We start from the raw sequence: 22,592 nt of genomic DNA, 5'->3' as shown, positions 1-22,592 counted from the left end.
TATATATATAACGAATATTTATATATGATATAAATAATATGTAGATTTATTAAGATTCGTTATCATTAAAAAAAATAAAAAAAATAATAATAAAAAATAAAAAATAAAAAACTGAAGTAATCAAAAATGATATAAAACATTGATCAAATATTTTCCAACAGCTCATCTGAAACGACAACTGGAAGATTACATGATGAATTATCCCAAGGTGAAAATAATTCGTGCCCAAAAACGTGAAGGTTTGATAAGGGCTCGTTTACTTGGTGCATCAGCTACCAAAGCACCGGTCCTAACGTATTTGGACAGTCACTGTGAATGTACCGTAGGATGGTTGGAACCACTTTTGGATAGAATAGCGCGTGATCCAACGACGGTAGTTTGTCCGGTGATCGATGTTATCGATGACACTACACTCGAGTACCATTGGAGAGACTCAGGTGGTGTGAACGTCGGCGGCTTCGATTGGAATCTTCAGGTAAACCAATCCAAAATTGACTTTAATTTAAGTAACGATTTCGCGAGATTAATGAAAACTGTCGTAACAAATCTTACAGAATATATCTGAGAAAACCTGAGTAAGCAAAAGTGAAGATTTTCCATTTTCCCTTTTTTATTTTTTATTTTTTTTTTTACTTGAAGGTTTAAAGTCCTTTTTTCTCACTCAATTTCTTTTGTCAGATATTCGAAGGAATTTTAATTGGAAAATCGACGATTAAGTTGAAAACTGTGTTACGTGAATTACTCTTTAATTCTTTTCTTTTTTTTTTTTTTTAATTTTTATAATATCATTTGATATATTTTGTTCTTTTCTTATTTATGATAATAAAAGAAAAGTTGTTGTTTGAAAGATTTTACCTTTTATTCTTCTTTTTTTTATAATCTCGTGAAAGCGTTGTCGTTATGCTAAACAGTTAAGTGTTTAAGTCATGTTTACGACGATACGTTCTGTTTCTTTTTTTTTTTTTTTTTTTTTTTTTTTGAAACAGTTCAACTGGCACGCGGTACCGGAAAGGGAGAAGAAAAGACATAAGAAGTCCTGCGGAGCCAGTTTGGTCACCAACAATGGCGGGTGGTTTGTTCTCGATAGATCGTGCTTTCTTCGAGAAACTTGGTACATATGATAGCGGATTCGATATCTGGGGCGGTGAGAATCTCGAGTTGTCCTTCAAGACTTGGATGTGTGGAGGTAATACGATTGTTTCTTTTAATATTTATAACATGAACATTTTACAAACTCGTTTTATTGTATATCGTGAAAATAGATGGAAGAAAAAAAGAAAAAGAAAAAGAAAAAGTAACTTGTTGTAGTTGGTTGTAAGTACGTGATATAAAATCAAAGTTGAAACAACTCGAGTTCGAGCTTGTTTTTTTTTTTCTTTTTCTTTTTCTTTTCTTTTCTTTTCTTTTCTTCTTTTTAACGTCAAAGTTATATGGAACGAAATAGAAAATTGGTTTGAAAAGCTTAATTCGACAAGAACCGGGGGGTGGGATACGTACCTGTCCTTCAGGTACTCTGGAAATCGTGCCGTGTTCGCACGTGGGTCATATCTTCAGGAAGCGTTCCCCTTACAAGTGGCGTAGCGGCGTGAACGTGCTCAAGAGGAATAGCATAAGGTTGAGTGAAGTGTGGTTGGACGAGTACGCCAAGTACTACTACCAAAGGATAGGTCACGACAAGGTGAGCACTTCTTCTTCTCTTTTGCTGCTTGAATAACCTTTCTACCGTACGGTTTTTAACTTTTCTCTAGTTTCTCTCTCTATCTCTCTCTCTCTCTCTCACACACACACACTCACATACACTTTTGGTTTTCGTTTGCGAGAAGTGACGTGTGGTTGCTTAACTTCGTGAAATGTGACATGCCGAGTTTTCACGGGGATGACAATGTTTGCAAGATTTATCATGTGTTTTTTTCCCCTAGAACAGATTTGTCATTTTTTTTTTTTTTTACAGTTAAATAATTGATTAACATTTTATACACAAATTTCTGGAAATGTTGTTTTATTATTTAATATATCGAAATAATTGAATTGTAATACAGTATACTATCTAGTGAGTTTGTACAAAACCTAGAAACTTAGATAAACACTAAATAATAAATCTTTAAATTAGAAATAAAAAATAACAATAATCTCGATAAAAATTATCCTATATTTGAAGTTGGAAAAAATCAAAAAAAAAATTAAAAGAAAATTTCATAAAGATCGGTTGAGTAATTTCAGCGTTGTTAATGGACAAACATTGTGACACTGAATTTTGATATAGAAAGATTTGCTATTTATTTTTTTATTAATTAAAATTAAAAAAAAAAATATGTAAGAAACTAAAAGAAAAAGAAAGAGAGAAAGAAATAAAGATAGTGTGTAAGTGTATAGGTGAAAAGTAACGTTATAAAGGTACACACAAGTGAACGATGATGGAAAGGAGCATGACTCGGAACTTCTCGTAAAAAGGAAACCGTAAACGATCGAGAAAGGTCTCGAGTAAAGATAACTCGCCTGTCTTGGCTTCTTCTACTACCGGCTATAACGATTTATCGTTTATCGTCGATCTTCATTCGTTCCTTGTCTTCGGTCCTGCCAGAAGAGATCGACGGGCCGAAGTGATCAAATAAAATGGATTGCACTAGGCGGTAGCTTCAACTTCTTCACGACCAAACTATGTGTATACTACGTTCTTGTGATTTTCACATTCACATAGATTCTTCAAACGAGAAATAACAAAAACAAAAAAAAAAAAGATAAATAAAAAGACAAGCCAGGGATTTCTCGATCATAATTTGTTATCATCATCGTCACGATCATTCTCGTCAAATTATGATTGCTACATTGAAAAGATTGCTTTTGAAATAAGTATGAAATTGTTGTTGTAGAACAGAATGATAATTGTCATGTTTAATTGTTTAAATAAGAAAGTATGAAAAATTTGAAATTGAAAATGAAATACCATAAGAATTTTATGATATTTTTTTTTGTTATATTATTTTTACACATTTTTTTTTTTTTTTAATGTTTATTAAATTATATAATATTATATATAATTTAATATACTATATTTTTTATATATTATTTAATATATAATATATATTTATATTTACTCATATATTATTTTAATGCTTATTAAATGAAATTATTTTATGGAAGATTATTTTGCCAAATAATTCCATAGAAAATACTCTTTTCTCCCAATTATAATTTTAATTCTATTATAAATCTAAGAAAATGTTAAAAAACAATTAAGTAACGAATGAACGATTTCATGAGAGGGTAAAATCGTCGTCGTCGTCGTCATCATCCAATAAGGAAAAGCAAGAGAGAGAGAGAGAGAGAGAGAGAGAGAGAGAGAGAGGCGTATTCTGTTAAAACGTAAGGGGAAAAAAAAAAGAAAGAAACGAGACTTTGCTCTAACTTTAATTAAAATCTTAGTCATCGTTGAATTTCCGGACAAGATCATCCGCACTTCATCTCCCTTTTGAAGAGCTTTGAGTTTTTGTTCGTCGAAGCGTAAAGATGATCCTACACGCATACACACATACACACACACACACATATATACAGAGTCAGTTTTCCTCTATCTCTCATATATATCTTTTTCTTTCTAGCTTCTTTTCTTCAGTCGAGTAAACATCCATCTCTCCCAACCCCCCCGCTCCCCAAAACCCCTTCCCACCTCCGTTGGTTGGATGGATAAACTTTTCTGAACTTATGATTTACGATTTTTCAGGGTAACTTTGGGGACGTATCGGAACGTAAAGCCCTGAGGAAAAAGCTCGGATGCAAGTCGTTTAAATGGTACCTCGACAACATTTACCCGGAACTCTTTATTCCCGGTGAAGCCGTTGCTTCTGGAGAGGTAAGATCTACGATAGAATGTTTTTTTTTTCTTGCCTTCTTTCTATCTTCCTTTAGGTTTGTTAAAAAAAAAAAAAAAAAAAAAAAAAAAACAAGGTGGGAGAAAAGAGTAGCAACAGCATTTGCTCACTTCAATTCGAGACTAGGATAGATCAGACAGAAATGAAAAGAAAAAGAAGAAGAAGAAGAAGAAAACAAGGATGGAGGATGCTGATACGGTAGAGAAATGCTGCCAAGCAAACTTGTGGGAAAGAAAAAGAGAAGAATGGTGTTTCCTGTAACAACGGCTATGTGTCTCTTTGATCCATCAAAGCGTCGAATTACAATTCTCGAGAGGATCCTCTTCCACACTAGCCTGTTGGACGCATTTCGAATACTTTTCAACAGTTTCTCTCTCTCTCTCTCTCTCTCTCTCTCTTTTACTTTACCGTCATCACCTATACTGCATATTACGTTTCCTCTTGATCTCTTCTAGAATATTTGTCGGATCTTTATCTCTTTTCAAAGTAGAAACTTTTGCGTTGGTATGTAGTATATAGAAATGTATATGTATATAGTCAGTGTTCTGAAGGCAACGTTTAACAAATCGTCAAACGTTAATTACTATCGTTTAACGCATTTTCCTCTGTACTTTATGCGTTCTTCTCTCTCTTTTGTCTCTCTCGTTCTCTTTCTCTTTTGACCAACCAATATCGTTTCGATAATAGCTCGTTTGTTTACTGGCTTCGCGGCGTGTCCCAAGCCTCTGGCAAAATTTGAAAGCACTGGGAGTTCTACACATTGCCGGATGTGTTTTAATTGAGTTTCCCGTTAATTAATTTACAGTTCTCTTTTTCCTTCTCTCTGTCTCTCTCTCTCTCTCTCTCTCTCTCTCTCTCTCACTTTATATTTCTCCTCTTTCTATCTATCCATCTCTTTTTCTCTGTCTTTGTGCACCAAGGGCACCATTATCACGATGAAAATTATTTTACGAAATCGTAGATGATAATTCGCATGTGTCGTATTAACTCTTGCGACACGATGAGATACCAGCTCGCAACAAGCAACCGTCGATCGTGTTATTAAACTGAAACCGAGTCAGGAAAGTCGGAAGTTGTAAAGGTCGCAATTAAAATGTTATTTATTACCGTTAACGTAGAACTGGGGATCGTAATCAGATTAATTAGCCACAGACTTCCTATATAAATCGTGAAGTAGTCGAGAACCGGAACGTCTCCGAAAGCAAAAAGAAAAAAATTAAAAAGATATAAGTACTTAGCAGTAATAATAATAATAATAATACTAATAATAATAATAATATGTTGAATATTTTTCATCGAAATTCGATTCGATCTAATCCATTTGGTAATAATCAAACCTCCGATGATATTTTAATTAAACGTTGATAATAAAGTGACCTATATTCGAACTCAACTCTCAAGAACTGTCACTTTGAAAAATTAAATAAAAATACAAGATAATAGTTATTTCATTAGAAACCATAAAACAAAACGAGATTACAAAATATTAAAGTATTATGATTAAATGATCATTCAATATCACGTCATATAATAATACGAAATTCCATACGCGATTTAGTGCTGTACAATGAACGCGTTTTAAAATCATATTTAAAGTAACTATTCTATTTTATTGAAAGTAAAAGGGAAGAAGAATGAATGATCTTAAGTGAAAATAGGGATGGTAAGGAAGGGGTGGTCTCTTTTTTTCTGGTGATCTGAGAGATGCAACGATCTGATTGATATGGAAATTTCGCGTCGGCTTTGGGCTTTCATCGATCACAAAGCAAACAGACTATATAATCGATTAGCTATGTCTTCAATGGGTAAGGTAAATGTACTCGTATACCTAACGACGCTTCGTGCCTTTTGTTCCGTGCTCCTCCAATCCGATCAACTACTCGCCTCGCGAGGTAGTACTACTACTCATCCTCCTTCACTCCACCTCCCCCACCAACTCCTCCAACTCCTCCACCTTCTCATCCTCATCCTCGTCCTACTACTCTTGGTTCGTTACAACGTCCTGTGGGTGTGTTGAATTGTTAGTGGGATAGGCGATGATTGATGCCGACGAGCTTGCGACACAGGAAACAATGGCTGTTTCGATTGGGCAACAATAATGCTTGTTGGGGGGATAGTCCCGTTGTCGGGGGTAATCTCGATTGGTTAGAATTCGCGAGCTTTCTCTATTCTCATCCTCCCTTCCAAGTTCCGATCGGAAATCGATTCGTCGTACGAGATCGGTCATCGGGAATTCCCCCTTTTTTTCTTTCTTTTCAAAATCTCGAATAAGAAGACATTTTTTCTTTTATATTAATCTTTTATCAACTCAATACATTTATCTACACATACATATATCTAAAGATACATATACATTGGGGATATATCTAGTATCAAAATCACGTGTGATTATCAACGAATCGAAGAAGGAAGATAATTCAATGTTTTTATACGATCAAAATGTTTATTTCCTCTTTTTTCTTTTTTTGATACTCATTTTTTATACGAAGATAAAAACAAAAAGGAAAGGAAATAAACAGAAGAGAAAAAAAAATATATATATATATATCCTATAAAACGATGATCGTTCTTCGACGTTCTTTTTTTTTTTTTTTGAAAGTTGATCATTTTACTACTTCTCTATCTTGTATATAATAAATACATACACACATATACACAAGTTACGTGAGATCAAAATCGAGATTATCGATTCTCGAATGTGAACACTATCTAACCCAATTTGATTTTGATTTCTCGCAGGGATTGGGTTCTAGGCAATACAGTTTTAATTCCTCCCTCGTTACTAACGATCACTCATGGATCTTGATTTATATCCATAACACGGAGAGACACTCCTATGGCATTTGTAATCGCTAAATGATCGATAACGGTATCACGCGTGTCTCGTTTGGTAAAATGAAATAGTCATGATTAAGCTTAGCTAGCTAGCTACCTGGCTGTTTCAATTGACATAATCAAAGTTGTGTATCTGTCGATCGATTTAACTCCTTAAATAATTAATAATTAAAACTAAAAACAAAAAAGATCAAAAGCAAAGAAAAAAAAACAAGAAGAAACATTCCTTTTACTGATATTATCATATTATTGACCGGAAATTTATGTTTCAATTGACATAATCAAAATTGTGTATCTGTCGATCGATTAAATGATTAATAAAAAAATAAATTACAGAAAACCAAAAAAAAAAAAAAAAAAGAAAAGAAAGGAAAGAAGAAACATTCCTTTCACCGATATATCCTATTATTGACCGGAAATTCGTTGGGCAATTTCCGTTTCTATTCTCGTTTCTTATTGGGCCAATGGGAGAGGGAAGAGCAATGCTAGAGTCTCGTCTTGAAAGCAATACGTCCGTCGATCGAACATGATAATGGAAGCCAACGGAATCCGGTGTCGAGTTGTGCGAATGGTATCGACCGTTATTTTATCCCCTGTTCCTATCATTTATCTTTTTCTTTCTTTCTACTTCTCTCTTTTTTTCTCTTTTTTCTCTTTTCCTGATATCCAACATCCGACGTATTTCGAAGAGCGTTAGGTATATAGAAAAGGAACGCGTTTTCCAATATTTTTCTCAGAGACAGCACCCAACCAACAACAGCAACAGCAGCAGCAGCAGCAGCAGCAGCAGTAGAAGCAAGGGTGTGGATCGCGAGTAAGAGGAGATTCTAGGGACAGAGAGAAGGGTTGGTAAAGGATAGACGATAAAAAGGAAGAAGAGATTAAAGAATGAGCAGATATATTCAGGAAAAAGCATTGCACGCGGCTTCTACCTACGTTCCGGAATGTCTCGACATGCAAAATAACAATTTCCATGCTCGAAAGTCACGAACCTCGGGTTGCCCCTCTAAAGCTCCCACCTCCACCCCACCTCCCCATTCCACCTTCTCTGCCTCTTATCCGTTTACTCATCGTTGTCCTCCCGTAACCCAAACCCACCTCCACTTCACAATTCCTTCTCTTTGCTTCGAAGGAAAATTTTCTCCTCTTTTTTTTTTCTTTTTTCTTTTTTACGTCATCCCAAGCCCTTCGTCATTTTTACTCTTTCTAATCCCTTTGTATATATTTTTTTTTCGTACTTTCTTTCTTTCCCCTTCCCCTATCCTTTCTCTCCCATCCTTCTTCCGTTTCGGTCAAAGGGATACGCCGATCTTCCAGTAAATCACGTTGACGCCTCTTCTCGCGCATCGGAGAGACGACCGTCGCATGCTGGGATGGATAAATCGGGTGGCGAGGGGGAGTAGGCGGGGAAGGGTGAGTCGGAAAGGGGTTAGAGAGAGAATTTATAGTTCTCGGTGCTCGACGAGCCTGTCCAGAAATCGTGCACAGCGTGAATAATTTCCATTGCACGTGTTACGTTTCGTACGTGAGCCTCGACAAACGAGACGAATTTTATTCGCTAGGTAAAGGTGAGAGAGAGAGAGAGAGAGAGAGAGAGAGAGAGTAGGGAAAGGTAAATGCGATTTTCGAGTCATTTCAAATCTTCTCTCTCTTTCTTTTTTTGTTTTTGCGTGACGTGTATATAACGCAAGTTCCTAGGGTTTTTGTACTTGGTGTGTGTTAACGTTTGGAAATAATTCGATCGTTAGGTGTTGTTCGATTATTGATTAGTTTTATTTTTTACTTAGGTTTTAATTTTATTTCTATTCATTCTTTACACATAAAATCATTTTTGATTATTGGTCATATCATATTCGTTTTCTTTTCATCTGTGAACACATTTTTGATATCTGCTAAATAAGAGAATATGATTTTTCTATTGACATTGAAAGAGAGAGAGAGAGAGAGAGAGAGAGAGAGAGAGGGATCAAGGAACACATTGAAAAATCCTGACACGTCCAGCAGGTTTGCAGAAAAAGGTTGTGATAGAAGAGAAGGTTGGTTACAGGAGAGATTCTCGAGGTTAACTTGAAACTCTTATTTTTTTGTTCGTTTGACCGAATCAGATCGTAGAGTGAAAAATCTACCCCCTGATCATCGTACCTTCGACAATTTTAAAGGAAAACTGTGTTCTAGGATGAGTTACCGATATAAGTCATTTAGTTTTTATTTTAGCTTGCAACCAACGACCATGGACTATGACGTAGACGTAGACGTAGACGTAGACGAAGATGACGTTCACAATGAAGACAAAAAATAAGAAAAAGAAGAAGAGTATGAGTAGGGAAGGATGGGTGGGTGGAGTACTAGCAGCAGTTGCAGCAGCAGCAGCAGCAGCAGCAGCAGCATGATATGAAAAAAGAATAGGAAAAAAAAAAAGAAGAAGAAGAAGAAGATAGTAGTGGTAGTAGTAGAGTGCTGCTGCCCGAGGTAGACGAAGAAAAAGTAGAGAAAGATGAAGATGCTCGCATTTGAAACTGCAACGACCACAGAATTCTTGCGTGTCAGTGAAATCAGGACTGCTGACCGAGCTTCGTGACTGAATGCATCCTACGTACACACACATACATTCATATATACTTATACACATATGTGTTTAAGCAAGTAAGAACGTACGTAGGCGCAAGCGCAATCGTATTTGTTTTAGTATGTGTGTGTATATATAGATATATGTTACATATATATTGACCCCCCTCACGTACACTAGAATTTCTTTCGACATAAAGTTTAGGGGAAGCTTCGTTTTCTCGTTGCCGATTTGCTTGCAGCTTCCGCTTGAAAAATGAGACAGTTCGATCGTACGGTCATGTAGTCCTCTGACTTTCACCTGGCCTCCACCTCCACTTCCTCCTCCTCCACCCACAATTTCTCTCTATCTTTGTCTTTACCCTTACTACTACTACTACCACTACTACTACATAGCTCTTCTTCTTTTTCTTTTTTGTTTTGTTGCTTCTCTTCTTCTCTCTTCTTGTTTTCTTTTCCCCCTTTCCTTTCGAATGTTCTCCCGTACTTCGGAATAAAAAGTACGAGCGGATGCAAAAAATGCGAGAAGGTAGAGACGATAAAAATGTCGAGTGCATTTTCATTCGATCCCACGCTATCTTTGTTAACTCGTTGGGACAGCGTAATTTTTATAAGGAGAGACTTACTACAGTGACAGAGAGAGAGAGAGAGAGAAAGAGGAAACGAATATTTATCGCACATCCTGGTATAAACATTTTCCTCAATTTCTATCTCTCGTATTCGTACGAATAAAAAATTTCGTAATTTTGGCTAATTTTTAAAATAATAAATTCCATTTTACGTGAGATAATAAGTACAATTAATTGAAATTGTTGTAGCTTTTGCTTACACGCGACATTTTATATTCCTTTTTTAGCTTTCTTATATATTTTATTTTCTTTCAGATACCATTTTCGAAGCGGAAGATAATAATAATAATTATTATTATTATTATTATTATTATTATTTTTATATTATTATTTCTTTGTGTTTTTCGTGCTTGTAATAATAATTTTTTTGGTGGTTAAAATTTTTATTTTCAGGAACTCTTGAATAAAATTGTTCTTCCAATTCCCCTTCCCACTTCCCTGTCATTTTCTTTTCTTTCTTTTTATTGTGTGTTTCGTTCTCGCTTTCTATCTATCCCCATTATCCCAACCCCAACCATCATTTTTCTTTTTCTTCAGTGTTCTATGATTTTCTTCTTCAATTTCAGAGATATACGCGTTGTACGAATAGAACTAATCGTTACTAATGACCTTAATAATGATATTAATCCTTGTGATATGATCATACTAACATTAAACGACGGCAGGTACGTAATCTTGGAGAAGGAGGCAACACCTGCTTGGATTCTCCGGCACGAAAGGCCGATTTGCATAAGCCAACCGGACTCTACCCGTGTCATCGACAAGGAGGAAATCAGGTAGAGAATGGGATAATAACCGGTTGAACGAATTTTCGTCTATAGCAAATCCTGAAAATTAAACTTTCGTCAAAACTCATCACAATATTTTCTATTTTCTATTCTTATTTTCACATTGTTCGTAATTTCTCTATGATATTTAAAAAGAAACTACGATTCAAAGTAAACTAAAAAAATAATTTTCTACAATTTTTGTTTTTGTTTATCGTAAAAAAGAGTAATTGTCAAGTGTAATTTGGGAAAATGTAAAATCGTAGTTTTTTTGTTTGTTTGTTTGTTTGTTATAAAACGTTGATCTAACATTCTAACAACAACGTTTGTGTGTGTATATATATATATATTTATATATAATAACCCCCATTGCATCGTTTGTATTGATTGTGTATGCACGATTTTATATCATTTCATTTTGATTTTCTTCTTTCTTTATTTATTTATTATGCTTGTCCAAAGTGTGGAAGCTGAGGAGAGCCAAGGATAATGATCGAAATATTTAGCTTTAGGGATTTTTCGTAGACGTAAGAAATATAAATTAGGATAAATAATAAAATATACAAAAATTGCGATAATAGAAGTATCTTATGAATATCGGTGTACAAAAAAAAAATATGTATCGATAATTGTTAAACGCAGATAAGACAACTCGCTAGCGGCATATGTATAGACTCCCCAGGAAAACCGGAAGACCTTCACCAGCCCGTGGGTTTATATCCTTGTCACCGTCAGGGCGGCAATCAGGTATACGAATCTGGGCACGTCGCGATACCACTTGGGGGAAAAAAAAACAACAAAAACGAATAACATCGAATTAGTATTACGGGGCACGCGGTGGTCTTATGTTACTAATTTATGGGATTATAGTATTGTGCGTGTGTATATGTGTGTGTGTTTTTGAGGGATTTAAGCTCGGATATGTGTGATCGATTGTGCTATTTATTTCTTTTTTTTTATTTATTATTATTTTTATTAAGGTGAAGGAAGGTGTTTATACAAAAAAAAAAATTCGCTTTTATCAAACTAATTTATCATCATAAAAAACAACAAAAAGAAGAAGAAAAATAAATAAATAAAAAGTATGAGTAGGTGAAATGATTTGAAAAACAAAAAAAAAGATTTGAAAATTATGAGTAAGTGAATTGATTTGAAAAAAAGATTTGAAAATTACGAGTAAGTGAATTGATTTGAAAAAAAAAAGAAATAATTTTCATTTAAAATTCTTTTTATTTTTTTTTAATTTTTTATTGAATTCAATTGAATTATATTATATATGTGTAATTAATTTTTTTTTTTATTCTGAATTGAATTGAATTATATTATATATGTGTAATGTATGTAATTGGATGATAAGAATCTATAGAAAGAATATGAATGAAAAAGAATAAAAAGAGAGAAAAATAAAAATAATAAGAATAAGAAAGAAGAAGAATAAGAAGAAGAAAACGTGAGTTAGATCATCGTTAATCTTGGCTCGTTTAACGTAATTAGTAACGTCAGTAATCTGGTACGGGGGTTCGGGGGTTGGGGGTGCTCATCAATCGTCGTACCTCCTGTCGTTGTGACGATCTATAACAACGTTCTCTCTATGTTGGCCCATAGCTATCCATTTTCTGTCGTCGTTTATAATTTCTTGAACGATCGATGTTAAGGATAATTCTTGTTGTAATTTCGAATGGCTTCTATACGACAACGAAAACGACGAGAACACGGGTGACGTTTACGTCTCTTGAATGATTTTCAAATAGAAATAACTAAGAAAAAAAGAAATAATAATAGAGAATAGAAAGATACAGGAGAAAGCTTTTGTAAAAAAAAAAAAAAAAAGAAAAAGAAAAATTCTTGAATCTTCATCTCTTATTGTTAGTCTAGTAACGTATCAGCTTTTTTTTTCATAATCTTTGTAAAAGGTAGACCGTGCTATACACCACCACCACCCCCTCCCCAGAACATTTTTTCTCTCTCTTATTTTTGTTTTTCTTTCATTCATACCTATTGTTTAGTTCTATGGTATATAAACGAGAGTGGATGACAAATTTTTTTTTTTTCTTCAGGATAATCGTAAAATAGCAAAAAACAAAAAACATTACATTCGTTTCATACATAATTTTTCTAAATTGCAAGAGTGTTACCCTTTTTTCGTCAATTTTATATCTCATTTTTTACTCGTTTTATTTTCTTTTTCTTTTTTTTTTTTTTTTCTTTATGAGTGGTTTTTTCCCCCTATTTTTAATACCGCAACTTTTTCTTTATCGTTGAACAAAGTTCGCGTATTTCTGCTTTTTCGTCAAGCCGCCAATTTGTTATTAAACGACGAACCGTATAAACCCTCTCCACCCTTACCTTAGCTCCCACTTAACATTCTCAAATCTTTTTTTTTTGTTTTTTTTTTTTATCACGGAGAAAAATTCTCCTTAACACAATCCTAATGAAAAATGGCCTTTCGTTATACGATCGTTGAAACAATTAATCGCAACTCGCACAATGTTGCAATACGAATTTAAACATTTTTTTCCACTTTTTATTTTTATTTTTCTTTTTTTTTTTTTTGTTCTTTCTTTCATTTCGTAACAAACATTCGCTTACCAACCACGGTACTTAATATTTTAACAAATTCTACTTCAATTAGTATTACGAGATTCGTTGATATCGTTTCGTTACAATTGAATAAATTGTTTATAAATTCAATATCCATTTGATTGTTTATTTTTGTTGAACTTTTCCCAACGTGGAAATGAAAAAGAAATTGAGAAGTGGTAACGAAAAAAAAAAAAAAAAAACAGGAAAAATCGTAGAAACAAAAAAAAACCATTTCGTTCGTTCGATTGAATTTATTTTATTTTATTTTATTTTTTTTTTTTTATTTGGTAACAACCGAAAAAAAAAGAAATGATTTTTACATGTACGAAACGCGTTTATTAATTAATAACCGTAGGATGAAAACACGGGGAGACTAGTCAACGATCAAATGTGCAATCTCGTTAGCGAAATTATATTGTCGGGGTACGCATAATGATATTTGCCGACACATTTCCTTTCTATTCACGAAGCATAGTGAAAGAGAGAGAAAGAGAGAGAGAGAGAGAATGAGAGAGAGTGAGTGTGACGCATGGCTAATAACATCTCGGTATAATAATGCATGCTTGCCACGATTCCTTGCTTCTCATTATCCTAAAGTTACTCTAAATTCTAATTGTTTCTATTGTAACATTTGATCTCTCTTTTTCAATTTGTTACTTGTATTTTTTTTTTGTTAATTTTATTTTTCTTTATTTCTCTCTCATTGTCTTCTTTATCCTTATCTATGTGTTTCATGTGTATATATATTGTACGTACATTTATAAATGATTCTGACAGCGATATGAAAGATCAATTATATGATTTTCTCATTTTCCATCCCTTCATACGTAACTTTAAACGCAATTACTTTACCTACAAAACTATCGGGTTTTATTTCAAATAAAATAACAAGAAAAATATTTCAAACATCGTGATTCGTGAACGATAACGAATCTCTTTTTTATCATAGATGAACGTAAAAATGATAGAGTTTTTTGTACCTAAATAATTTGTAATTATTAAAAGAAAATTAATGGTCAGTGGTTACATAATAGTTTAATAAATATTAGTTAATTATTAGTATAACTATTGGTTAATATATTAATATTACTTATTAATATATTAACCCATTAAGGATCAATTTTGGTTCAAGCTGATACAACGCCGCTCGAATTATCTCGAGCTTGCAACTTAAAGGGTTAATATTATTAACTATTAGTTAATATCAATTTGTTAACTTAATAGTTTAATAATATTAATAAATTAATAAAAATTAATTTTAATTAAATTAATGATTAATGTATTTGTATTATCGCGTTATTACAATTCAAATGAATATACATTAATATTAATAATGAAATATATTTTTCTATCGAATGAAAAAAAGAAAGTAAACGCATAATCGTTAAAATGCAAAATATTGAAATACTCTTTAAACGATATATAATTTTTGTTTCGAATAAGAACTTTGACATTTCTGGGAATTCGTATGTTCGTTCTCGTTTTACCAAAGTTCGATTCTGATCGGTTGGAATTGCACAAACGGGAAACAGAACGTAGGGGCTTGTGTAAATCGATGCAATTTCGAGGACCATCGGATTCGATTATCGACGATCGGTATTACTGATTAGTAATGCTTTGACGTCGTGCAACGTAATCCGACTTCATACGGAAGAAAAGAAGAAAATTGACGAGATAGAAAGGAATACTAACCCGCATACTATCCTAGTTTAACTATACTAAACCACGTCTCGTCTAGCCTCGTCTCGTCTTCTCGTGTTAATTTACAAAGTTCCTTTTTCTAAAGAAAATATTTGTTCATTTATTTTTGAAAAAAATTCACAATCAAATTTCAACATGTTATATATGTATATATGTTATATTTTAATTAAATTCAAAACGTGTGCAAATGATTAATAGAAAAGCTTTTTTCATACGCTGTCAGAATGATCATTTTCTCAAACGCTAACAAACACACATTTGTTTCATATGTTCTTCTTTATATGTTAAAATAAATTCTTTCAAACTAATCATAAAAATCCTTTTTCGCAGTATTGGATGTTGAGCAAGATTGGTGAAATTCGTAGAGACGAATCCTGCCTGGATTACAGTGGCCAGGATGTTATCCTTTATCCTTGTCACGGTAGCAAAGGAAATCAACAATGGATTTATAATCCCCAGGTATAAACCTTATTCTATTTTTATTATTTGAACTAAAAAAAAAAAATAAAAAATAAGAAATCCTAAAAAAAATCCTCATATCGATCAATCAATCAAATTACTAAACTTTAAAAAAAAACTTTAATTCTATGATATATTTTTTAATATATATATTTTAATAATATTATTATAAATATTAATATAAATTAATATAAGTATTAATAATATATTTTATTAAATATATTATTATATTATTATATATTAATAAAATTAATTAAATTATTATATATATATATAATTATTATTTATTTAATTTGTATGTATGTTTTCATATTGTAATATATATATATTTATAATATAATTAATATTTATAATATATAAATATATTTTTTTTATATATATATTTATTAATAATATATAAAATTTTTCAGACTAAACAAATAAGGCACGGAAGTAGCGACAAATGTTTAGCAATCACCGAAAGTAAGCAACGATTGCTGATGGAAGAATGTTCGTCGTCCGAATCAAGACAAAGGTGGTCCTTCGAGAATTACGATCCCTCGAAGCTGTGATATCGAGCATATTCATCTCGACGTCGATCAAACATTCCAATTGATATACAAAAAAAACAACTTCTACCATTCCTACAAGGACACAAATTTTCTATCGGCAAGACACGTTTTGGAAGATAAGAAGGCGATCAGCCCAGCACGTTTTCAAATGCTGTGACGAACAATATATATTAAACAATTTATAAATTAATATTAATCGATGAACAAGATTCTTTTTTTGTTATCGATTTTTAATAAGAAAACATTTGTCGTTCGGTACAGTTTTTTTTTTCTTTCTTTCTTTCTTTCTTTTATTTCATTTTTTTTTATTAATGATTTATAGAATATTATTAATATTCGTCGTTCGACAATTTCTTCTTTTTTTTCATTTCTTAATCGTTTAATTTTTAATTTGTTTTATTTTTAAGACATCGTATCTCGCGAATCATGGATGAGAATTATTTTCAAATGAGAAATGTGTGTTTCTTTTTTTTTGTAATTCGTCTTATCAAGATTCTCAATGATTCTCGATTAACGAATAATTAAAGTGTTAAGATGTGTGTGCTATGTACGTATGCATGTGTGAATGTGTGTTTTAAATAGCTACGACGATTATGAACATTTAAAAAAAAAAAAAATTGAAATACACGTATGATATTTTACAAGAACGACGATATAACTACTACGTTGACTACGACGAGAAACTTTACTCGAGAATTAAAAAAAAAACAAATTAAATAAAAACGAGTTTCGTTTTTGCCTTGAACGACACAACCGAGCGTATACGAAAAACTGTCGTAGAAATTAGACGAACGCATAAAAAAAAAAAACAAATGTCGTTTAAATCTTCATTGTTATTTTCTATCAATCTCGAATGAGAGAAACGTGACGAAAATTGCGTGTGCATTCCTGTTAATTATACTTCGATCATTTCGACGAATAATAATCATTAATAATTAATCGATACATTCGTGTTATCGAAAAATAAATAAGAACTTAATAGATAAAACAAACAAATTATAATGCAAAAAAAAAAAGAAAAAAAAAAAGAAAACATAACGTTAACATTCCACAATTACGAAGCACGCTAATAAACGTGTGTGGTTTTTAACTTTGAAAAAAGTGTGTGTGTGTACGTGTTTGTGTGTTTTTCTTTTTTTTTAATTTTTTCACACGAAACTTTTCCAACGTTAATAATAATAATAATAATAATAATAATCATCTGCATGTGTGCGAGCGTTTATTACACATATGTAATGTGAATTATTCATTTGTGGTTCTCATTATTATTATTATTATTGTTATCTTCCTTCTTCTACTTATTTTCTTGCTGTTATTATAATTATTATTATTATTTACATTTTAATTTTATTAAATGATTGATATAAAAAGAAAGATATTATTATTATTTGCGTGGTGCAATAGTTAGAAGGATAATTAATAATATTATGTATGTATAAATGAATAAGAAGAATTAATGATGAGTAAAGAGAGACACGAGAACGATTTCTGTACATTTATTGTAAAATAATATTTCTATCATCATCGCACGATGATATGCCTAGGGCTACGGGATTAAGTTGTTTGTCATTTAATTTTAATTATTAAATAATAATTATTACGTACATACGTGTAAAATAAAAAAAAAAAAACTACGTTCAAACATTTAAAAAAAAAAGAAAAGAAAAAGACGATTTCTTCGAAGTTTAGGGTTATACACGTCGTACGTTTGATATTACGATGGACAACGCGTGCCCTTTTACCACCATCCCTTTCAACTCCCTTCCAGAATCCCCATTTTTCCCCCCCCCCCATTTTCCTTCGACTTTACCCATTTAAACGAGATAAATTCTATTGAAATTCCTATTTGCGATATGCGATTCGCAAATACTTTGCGTGCCAACGAAATCGTGAATACCATTTTGAACCCTTTCTGCAAATAATGATGATAATAATAATAATAATACATTCTCGAAATGGATGATGATAATGATCTTTTTTATTTTTTTTTTTTAAAGCAAACATTAAATTATTGTTACAGACGTGTAATATGTCCGTGTTTGATTGTTTTGATTTTTTGTTTTTTTTTTTTTTTTTTTTGTAAAATTTAAACAAATCATCTAAAACAAAATAACCCTTGTTTGGATGTATAATTACACGGACACTGATTAACATATCCTTGTGATCTCTCGTTACACATATTTTATCAATAATTGAGAAAATAATAATACAAAAATGACATATCGATTTTTTTTTTTTTTCAAAGAAAAAAAAAAGTAATCTCAAAATGAAGGAGCATTAAAAATGGGAAAAAAGAAAAAATATGAAAATGAGAGAAATGATAAAATATAGGAGAAACAGATATAAAACACTTTATATACATTTTATTCAAAAACGTTCTTCTCTTCAAATATATTTCTAATTATTATTAATTATTCAAATGTTCACTCGTACGAGAGATAAATAATATTTTAAATATTTCTATAATTGATCAACTTTCGAATGAAAGTTTTCGTATTTACGATTTCGAGCATTATCGGTCGTAATACTTAGCGATACGAGTATGTATGAGTATATTAAATATATATATATATATATACGATTGTGTATGTATATGAGTATGTGTGTGTGGTATGCGTGTGCTTAAAAAATAACAAACATGATTTAAAAATAAAAAGAAAGAGATCAAGCAGATACATTTACATGAATAATAGTATAATAATAATGTAAACGAGTATAAGAAAATAATGAATGATAGAAATTGAATGAGAATGTGTTTGTGTGTGTTTTGAGTGTATGTTTGAGTATCGCCCGTGTTCGTCCGATTTTTATGGCGAGTGCTTAATTATTATCTAAGTAAATTAATCATTTCTCTATTGTTAGTCGTGACGAAATAAGTTTTTGTTTCATTCGCCTAATCAGGTAGAAAGCAAAAAAAATACCAAAACGAAATTATTCCTCCCTGAAAAAGAAAAAGAAAAAAGTAATTATGAGAAGAGAATAAGAAACAAAAACAAAAATGCATAAATCTTGCAATGTTGTACGAATTGTTTGTTCTCCGTTGATTGAGACAAATCAATCGAAGATTTATCTAAAATTCATTTGAAAATATGATGGAGAAAAAGGAAATAATAAATATATAAATGTATTATTTCTTTTTTATGAAAAAAAAAAAAAAACAGTAGAGAAATAAGTAAGAAACAAAAAAAGTAAGGGCCGAAATTGTAAATGTGGATGCGTGTATGTAATAATTCTGAAAGATACTTTATATAGTAGATAGATATAATATATATTATATATTAATATATAATATACTAGTATATTCATATATACATATATATATATATATATTATATATAATATATACATATATATATATATATATACTAATATATAAATATATAATATATATTATAAATAGGTCATTTTTTACATTTGGTAAGGATGTTGCATATCTCGCGTTATGATGAACAAGTTAATATGAAAAAAAAAAACGAAAAAAAAGAAAAATGATAGAAAATACAATGAAAAAAAAAAAAAATTATATAGAATATGATAATATTTGAACGTTTGCGACGAAGCTCGTCTTCCTTCGATACGATCTACGTCACGCGAATATAAATATTAAAAATATCGAACGTGCCTTATTTCGTGTATATATAAATATGAATATTGAATTAATATTATTATTATTATTATTATTATTATTGAAATTATTATTATTATTGCAATTATTATTATTATTATTGCAATTATTATTATTATCGCAATTATTAATAATATAATAATAATAATAATTATTATTATTATCTACGAAAACGTTTATCACATAACCCTATTGCAAGATAATTGTGTTGAATAAAATCAACGTGTTGTGTTTTATATTATTACTAACGTATATCGATTAATATTTTCATCGTAATCATAATTAACATCATTATCATTATCATTATCATCATCATCATAATCATAATCATCTTTATTGTCATTATCGTCATCGTTTATTGTCTCAATGTTATATCGTGTCAATCATCATTGCAAACCAACACATACATCACCCTCGTTGGTCGTCCTTCTACTTTGTTCGCTAATACGAGGGATTATTATTAAAAAAAAAAAAAAAAAAAAGACCGATGCATTTAATCGATCATTTTAACGTAACAACATATCTACTACTTGAGTGTAAACGATGAACATGTAAAAAGAAAATAAAAGAAAGAAAGAAAGAAAGAAAGAAAGCATGCGATGAAAGAAAATAATAATAATAAAAAAAAAAAAAAAATAATAATAATAATTCAATGTAAATTACAAATCGAATTCTTTTTCTTATTAGTAACAAAAATTATCATCTAATTGTCCTTTAAAATGATTAGAATAAATGCGTCCTCTCAAAATTGTTCATAAAATAAATCGATCAACAAACATCGACGATGATCATTTGTTTAATAAAAAAAAAACCTAACGATCATAGAGGAAGAGTTTAATTGTAAATATATTATAGTATTTGAAGATTAAAAAAAAAAAAAAAAAAAAAAAAAAGAAAACAAAAGGAAAAATGTTTTTACCGTTTCCACAATTTTGGAATTTTTTCGAATGTATTTTTTTGTTTGTTTGTTTGTTTGCTTGTTTGTTCTTATGACTAGTTGTTGTTGTTGTTGTAATTCGTAGGAAGGTCACAACAATCTATCCAGGGAATTTTCGTCGTTTATCGAAAAGGTGGCTGCTACGGAAACGTGGATGAAAATCGTTCGTTATTCTCGCGCAGGCGTTTTATCGTTTTACCAACGTAGTTCGTCGACGATGTTCTACCTCAATCGCATATAATCTAAGGTGGTTTTAAACATTTACAAGAAATTCTATAAATTATTAGCAAAAATCCCCTAATATCATACATTTGATTCTTATATTTTATTATTATTTTTATTCTTCAAACTTATCTTATTTTTTCTACAAAACTTTATCTAAAATATTAAATATTATCATCAATGTTCAATTAAAAATTACTAACCAATAATTACATGTTAATATTAATTGTTGTGACACTAAATGTCCAATAAATATTTTATTTAATAAATTCTAGAATTTGAGAATACCTACACACGTATTTGTTGTATAATACTATCACTAATCGTAATAATATTCATGCTATTTTTTGTTGAAATAATTAATTAAGTTAAGAATATAATATGTAATTGTTTTTTATAAGAATATAAGGAAAATGTGATCGGTGAATTTTTATCCAAACTCAAACGACATTTATTTTTTATTATTATTATTATTATTATTAGTTGGTATTAAAAACTCGAAAGTTCATTGCCGCAAAAACCAAGATTTTGTATTCGTGATTGACATAAATTTGTTCATATCGTTTCTTAGCAATATTGCTTCTATCTTTTCAACATCATTAAATTTGATTTATTTATTCAATTTATTAATGTTCAATTGTTCTCACATTGGTAGAAAAAGATATTTGTTTTCTGATTCTTATTGTATCGCTTTTATTTGTAATATTATAATAGAATTGACATTTTTTTTTTATTTTATTTTTTTTTATTTTTTTTAGGAGATTAGAAAGATATTTGATATTAAAATGTCAATTATTATTTTATTATACATGCTAGATGAGAAATAATATGTTATACTACTTGTTGCGGATGATTCGAGCTTGCGTTCTTGGTTATTGATTAACAGAGAAGGAGGATAGGAGGTCGAAGTGAGACGGACGTATATTTTCTACAATGTACGTGAATGGCTGGCTGCTATCCACACCGTTGCGGATTTTGAGCTTGACCCGGATTCGTCAGCATCGAGTTCACGTTTACCTTCACTTTCGTTGACTATCGCGTCATAGTCAAATATCAATCGACCAAAGATTCATACATGAATTTCATGCTAATTAAATCTTACATTTTATTATATTCTATTTAGTTATTTTTGTAATATTAAACAAAACTAAATCATATCAGCATCCGCCAACGTTGCAACAATCTTTTTTATCCAACACGTGTTTGTATTACCTGTAAAATGAAAAATATTACAAAAATATTTAATTGTATGCAAAAAATATATTTAAAAAATAAATAAATAAAAAAATTCGGTTGATAAATCTTAGCAACTGTGTATTAAATAAATGTTTACATTGTCACGCTTAACAAATTTTTAATAAAAAAAAAAAATAAAAAATTAACATTAAATTAATTTACACAAAAATAAATTGTATTTTTAAATATCTATGGTTTTTTATCACAATGCGTGAGATTTATTCAAATAAATCGTGGTAAAAGAATTTCTTGATGATAAATTGTCAAAGGATAGTACCAATCCTAGTTGATAAGTGAATAAAATACAAGAGTGAAGAAATAAATGAATAGAAGAAATGAAAAAAAAAAAAAAAGAAAAAGAAAAGATAGGAAAGTAAAACAGTAAAAGAAGAAGAAGAAGAAAAAAAAAAGTAGAGCAAAAGGATCTCCGATTAAAGGCAACGGGGGTGTAGGGGGTTGGATGGATATCATCCTCCTCTGTGTCCTTCGTCCTTCTCTGCACGCCGACGCGAAACTGTTTGCGTTTATTGCGTCTGCGCGTTTAGGTGCTTTTTAGCTTTGGAAGGGTAGCACGAGAGAGAATGGTAGAGAAAGACACACAGCAGAGGTTGGT

At 30.8% G+C, this 22,592-nt stretch overlaps 1 protein-coding gene across 3 annotated transcripts in view; it reads left to right on the top strand.

Annotated features, from left to right (window-relative positions):
* Window positions 1–20,362, top strand: part of Pgant9 (polypeptide N-acetylgalactosaminyltransferase 9) — a 211,527-nt gene extending 191,165 nt beyond the window's left edge. The window contains exons 1-7 of one of the 3 annotated variants that reach the window (XM_089170746.1): window positions 334–475; window positions 987–1,186; window positions 1,509–1,678; window positions 3,722–3,850; window positions 10,564–10,674; window positions 15,280–15,408; window positions 15,819–20,362. In XM_089170746.1, coding sequence (XP_089026872.1) covers window positions 1,063–1,186; window positions 1,509–1,678; window positions 3,722–3,850; window positions 10,564–10,674; window positions 15,280–15,408; window positions 15,819–15,959 — 804 coding nt within the window. In that variant the 5' untranslated portion in view covers window positions 334–475; window positions 987–1,062 and the 3' untranslated portion in view covers window positions 15,960–20,362. Of the gene's footprint in view, window positions 1–161; window positions 476–986; window positions 1,187–1,508; window positions 1,679–3,721; window positions 3,851–10,563; window positions 10,675–11,307; window positions 11,413–15,279; window positions 15,409–15,818 lie in introns of those variants that run through there. The other 2 variants (XM_089170745.1, XR_016176034.1) reach the window with 2 other exon arrangements.
* Window positions 20,363–22,592: the final 2,230 nt, after the last annotated feature.

The sequence above is a fragment of the Polistes dominula genome, unplaced genomic scaffold, assembly GCF_049000335.1.
Source record: "Polistes dominula isolate Pdom_NZ unplaced genomic scaffold, Pdom_raw_medaka contig_79, whole genome shotgun sequence".
Classification (NCBI taxonomy): Eukaryota; Metazoa; Arthropoda; class Insecta; order Hymenoptera; family Vespidae; genus Polistes; species Polistes dominula.
Note: the sequence above shows the minus strand (reverse complement) of the source record. Positions and strands in the feature narration are given on the sequence as shown.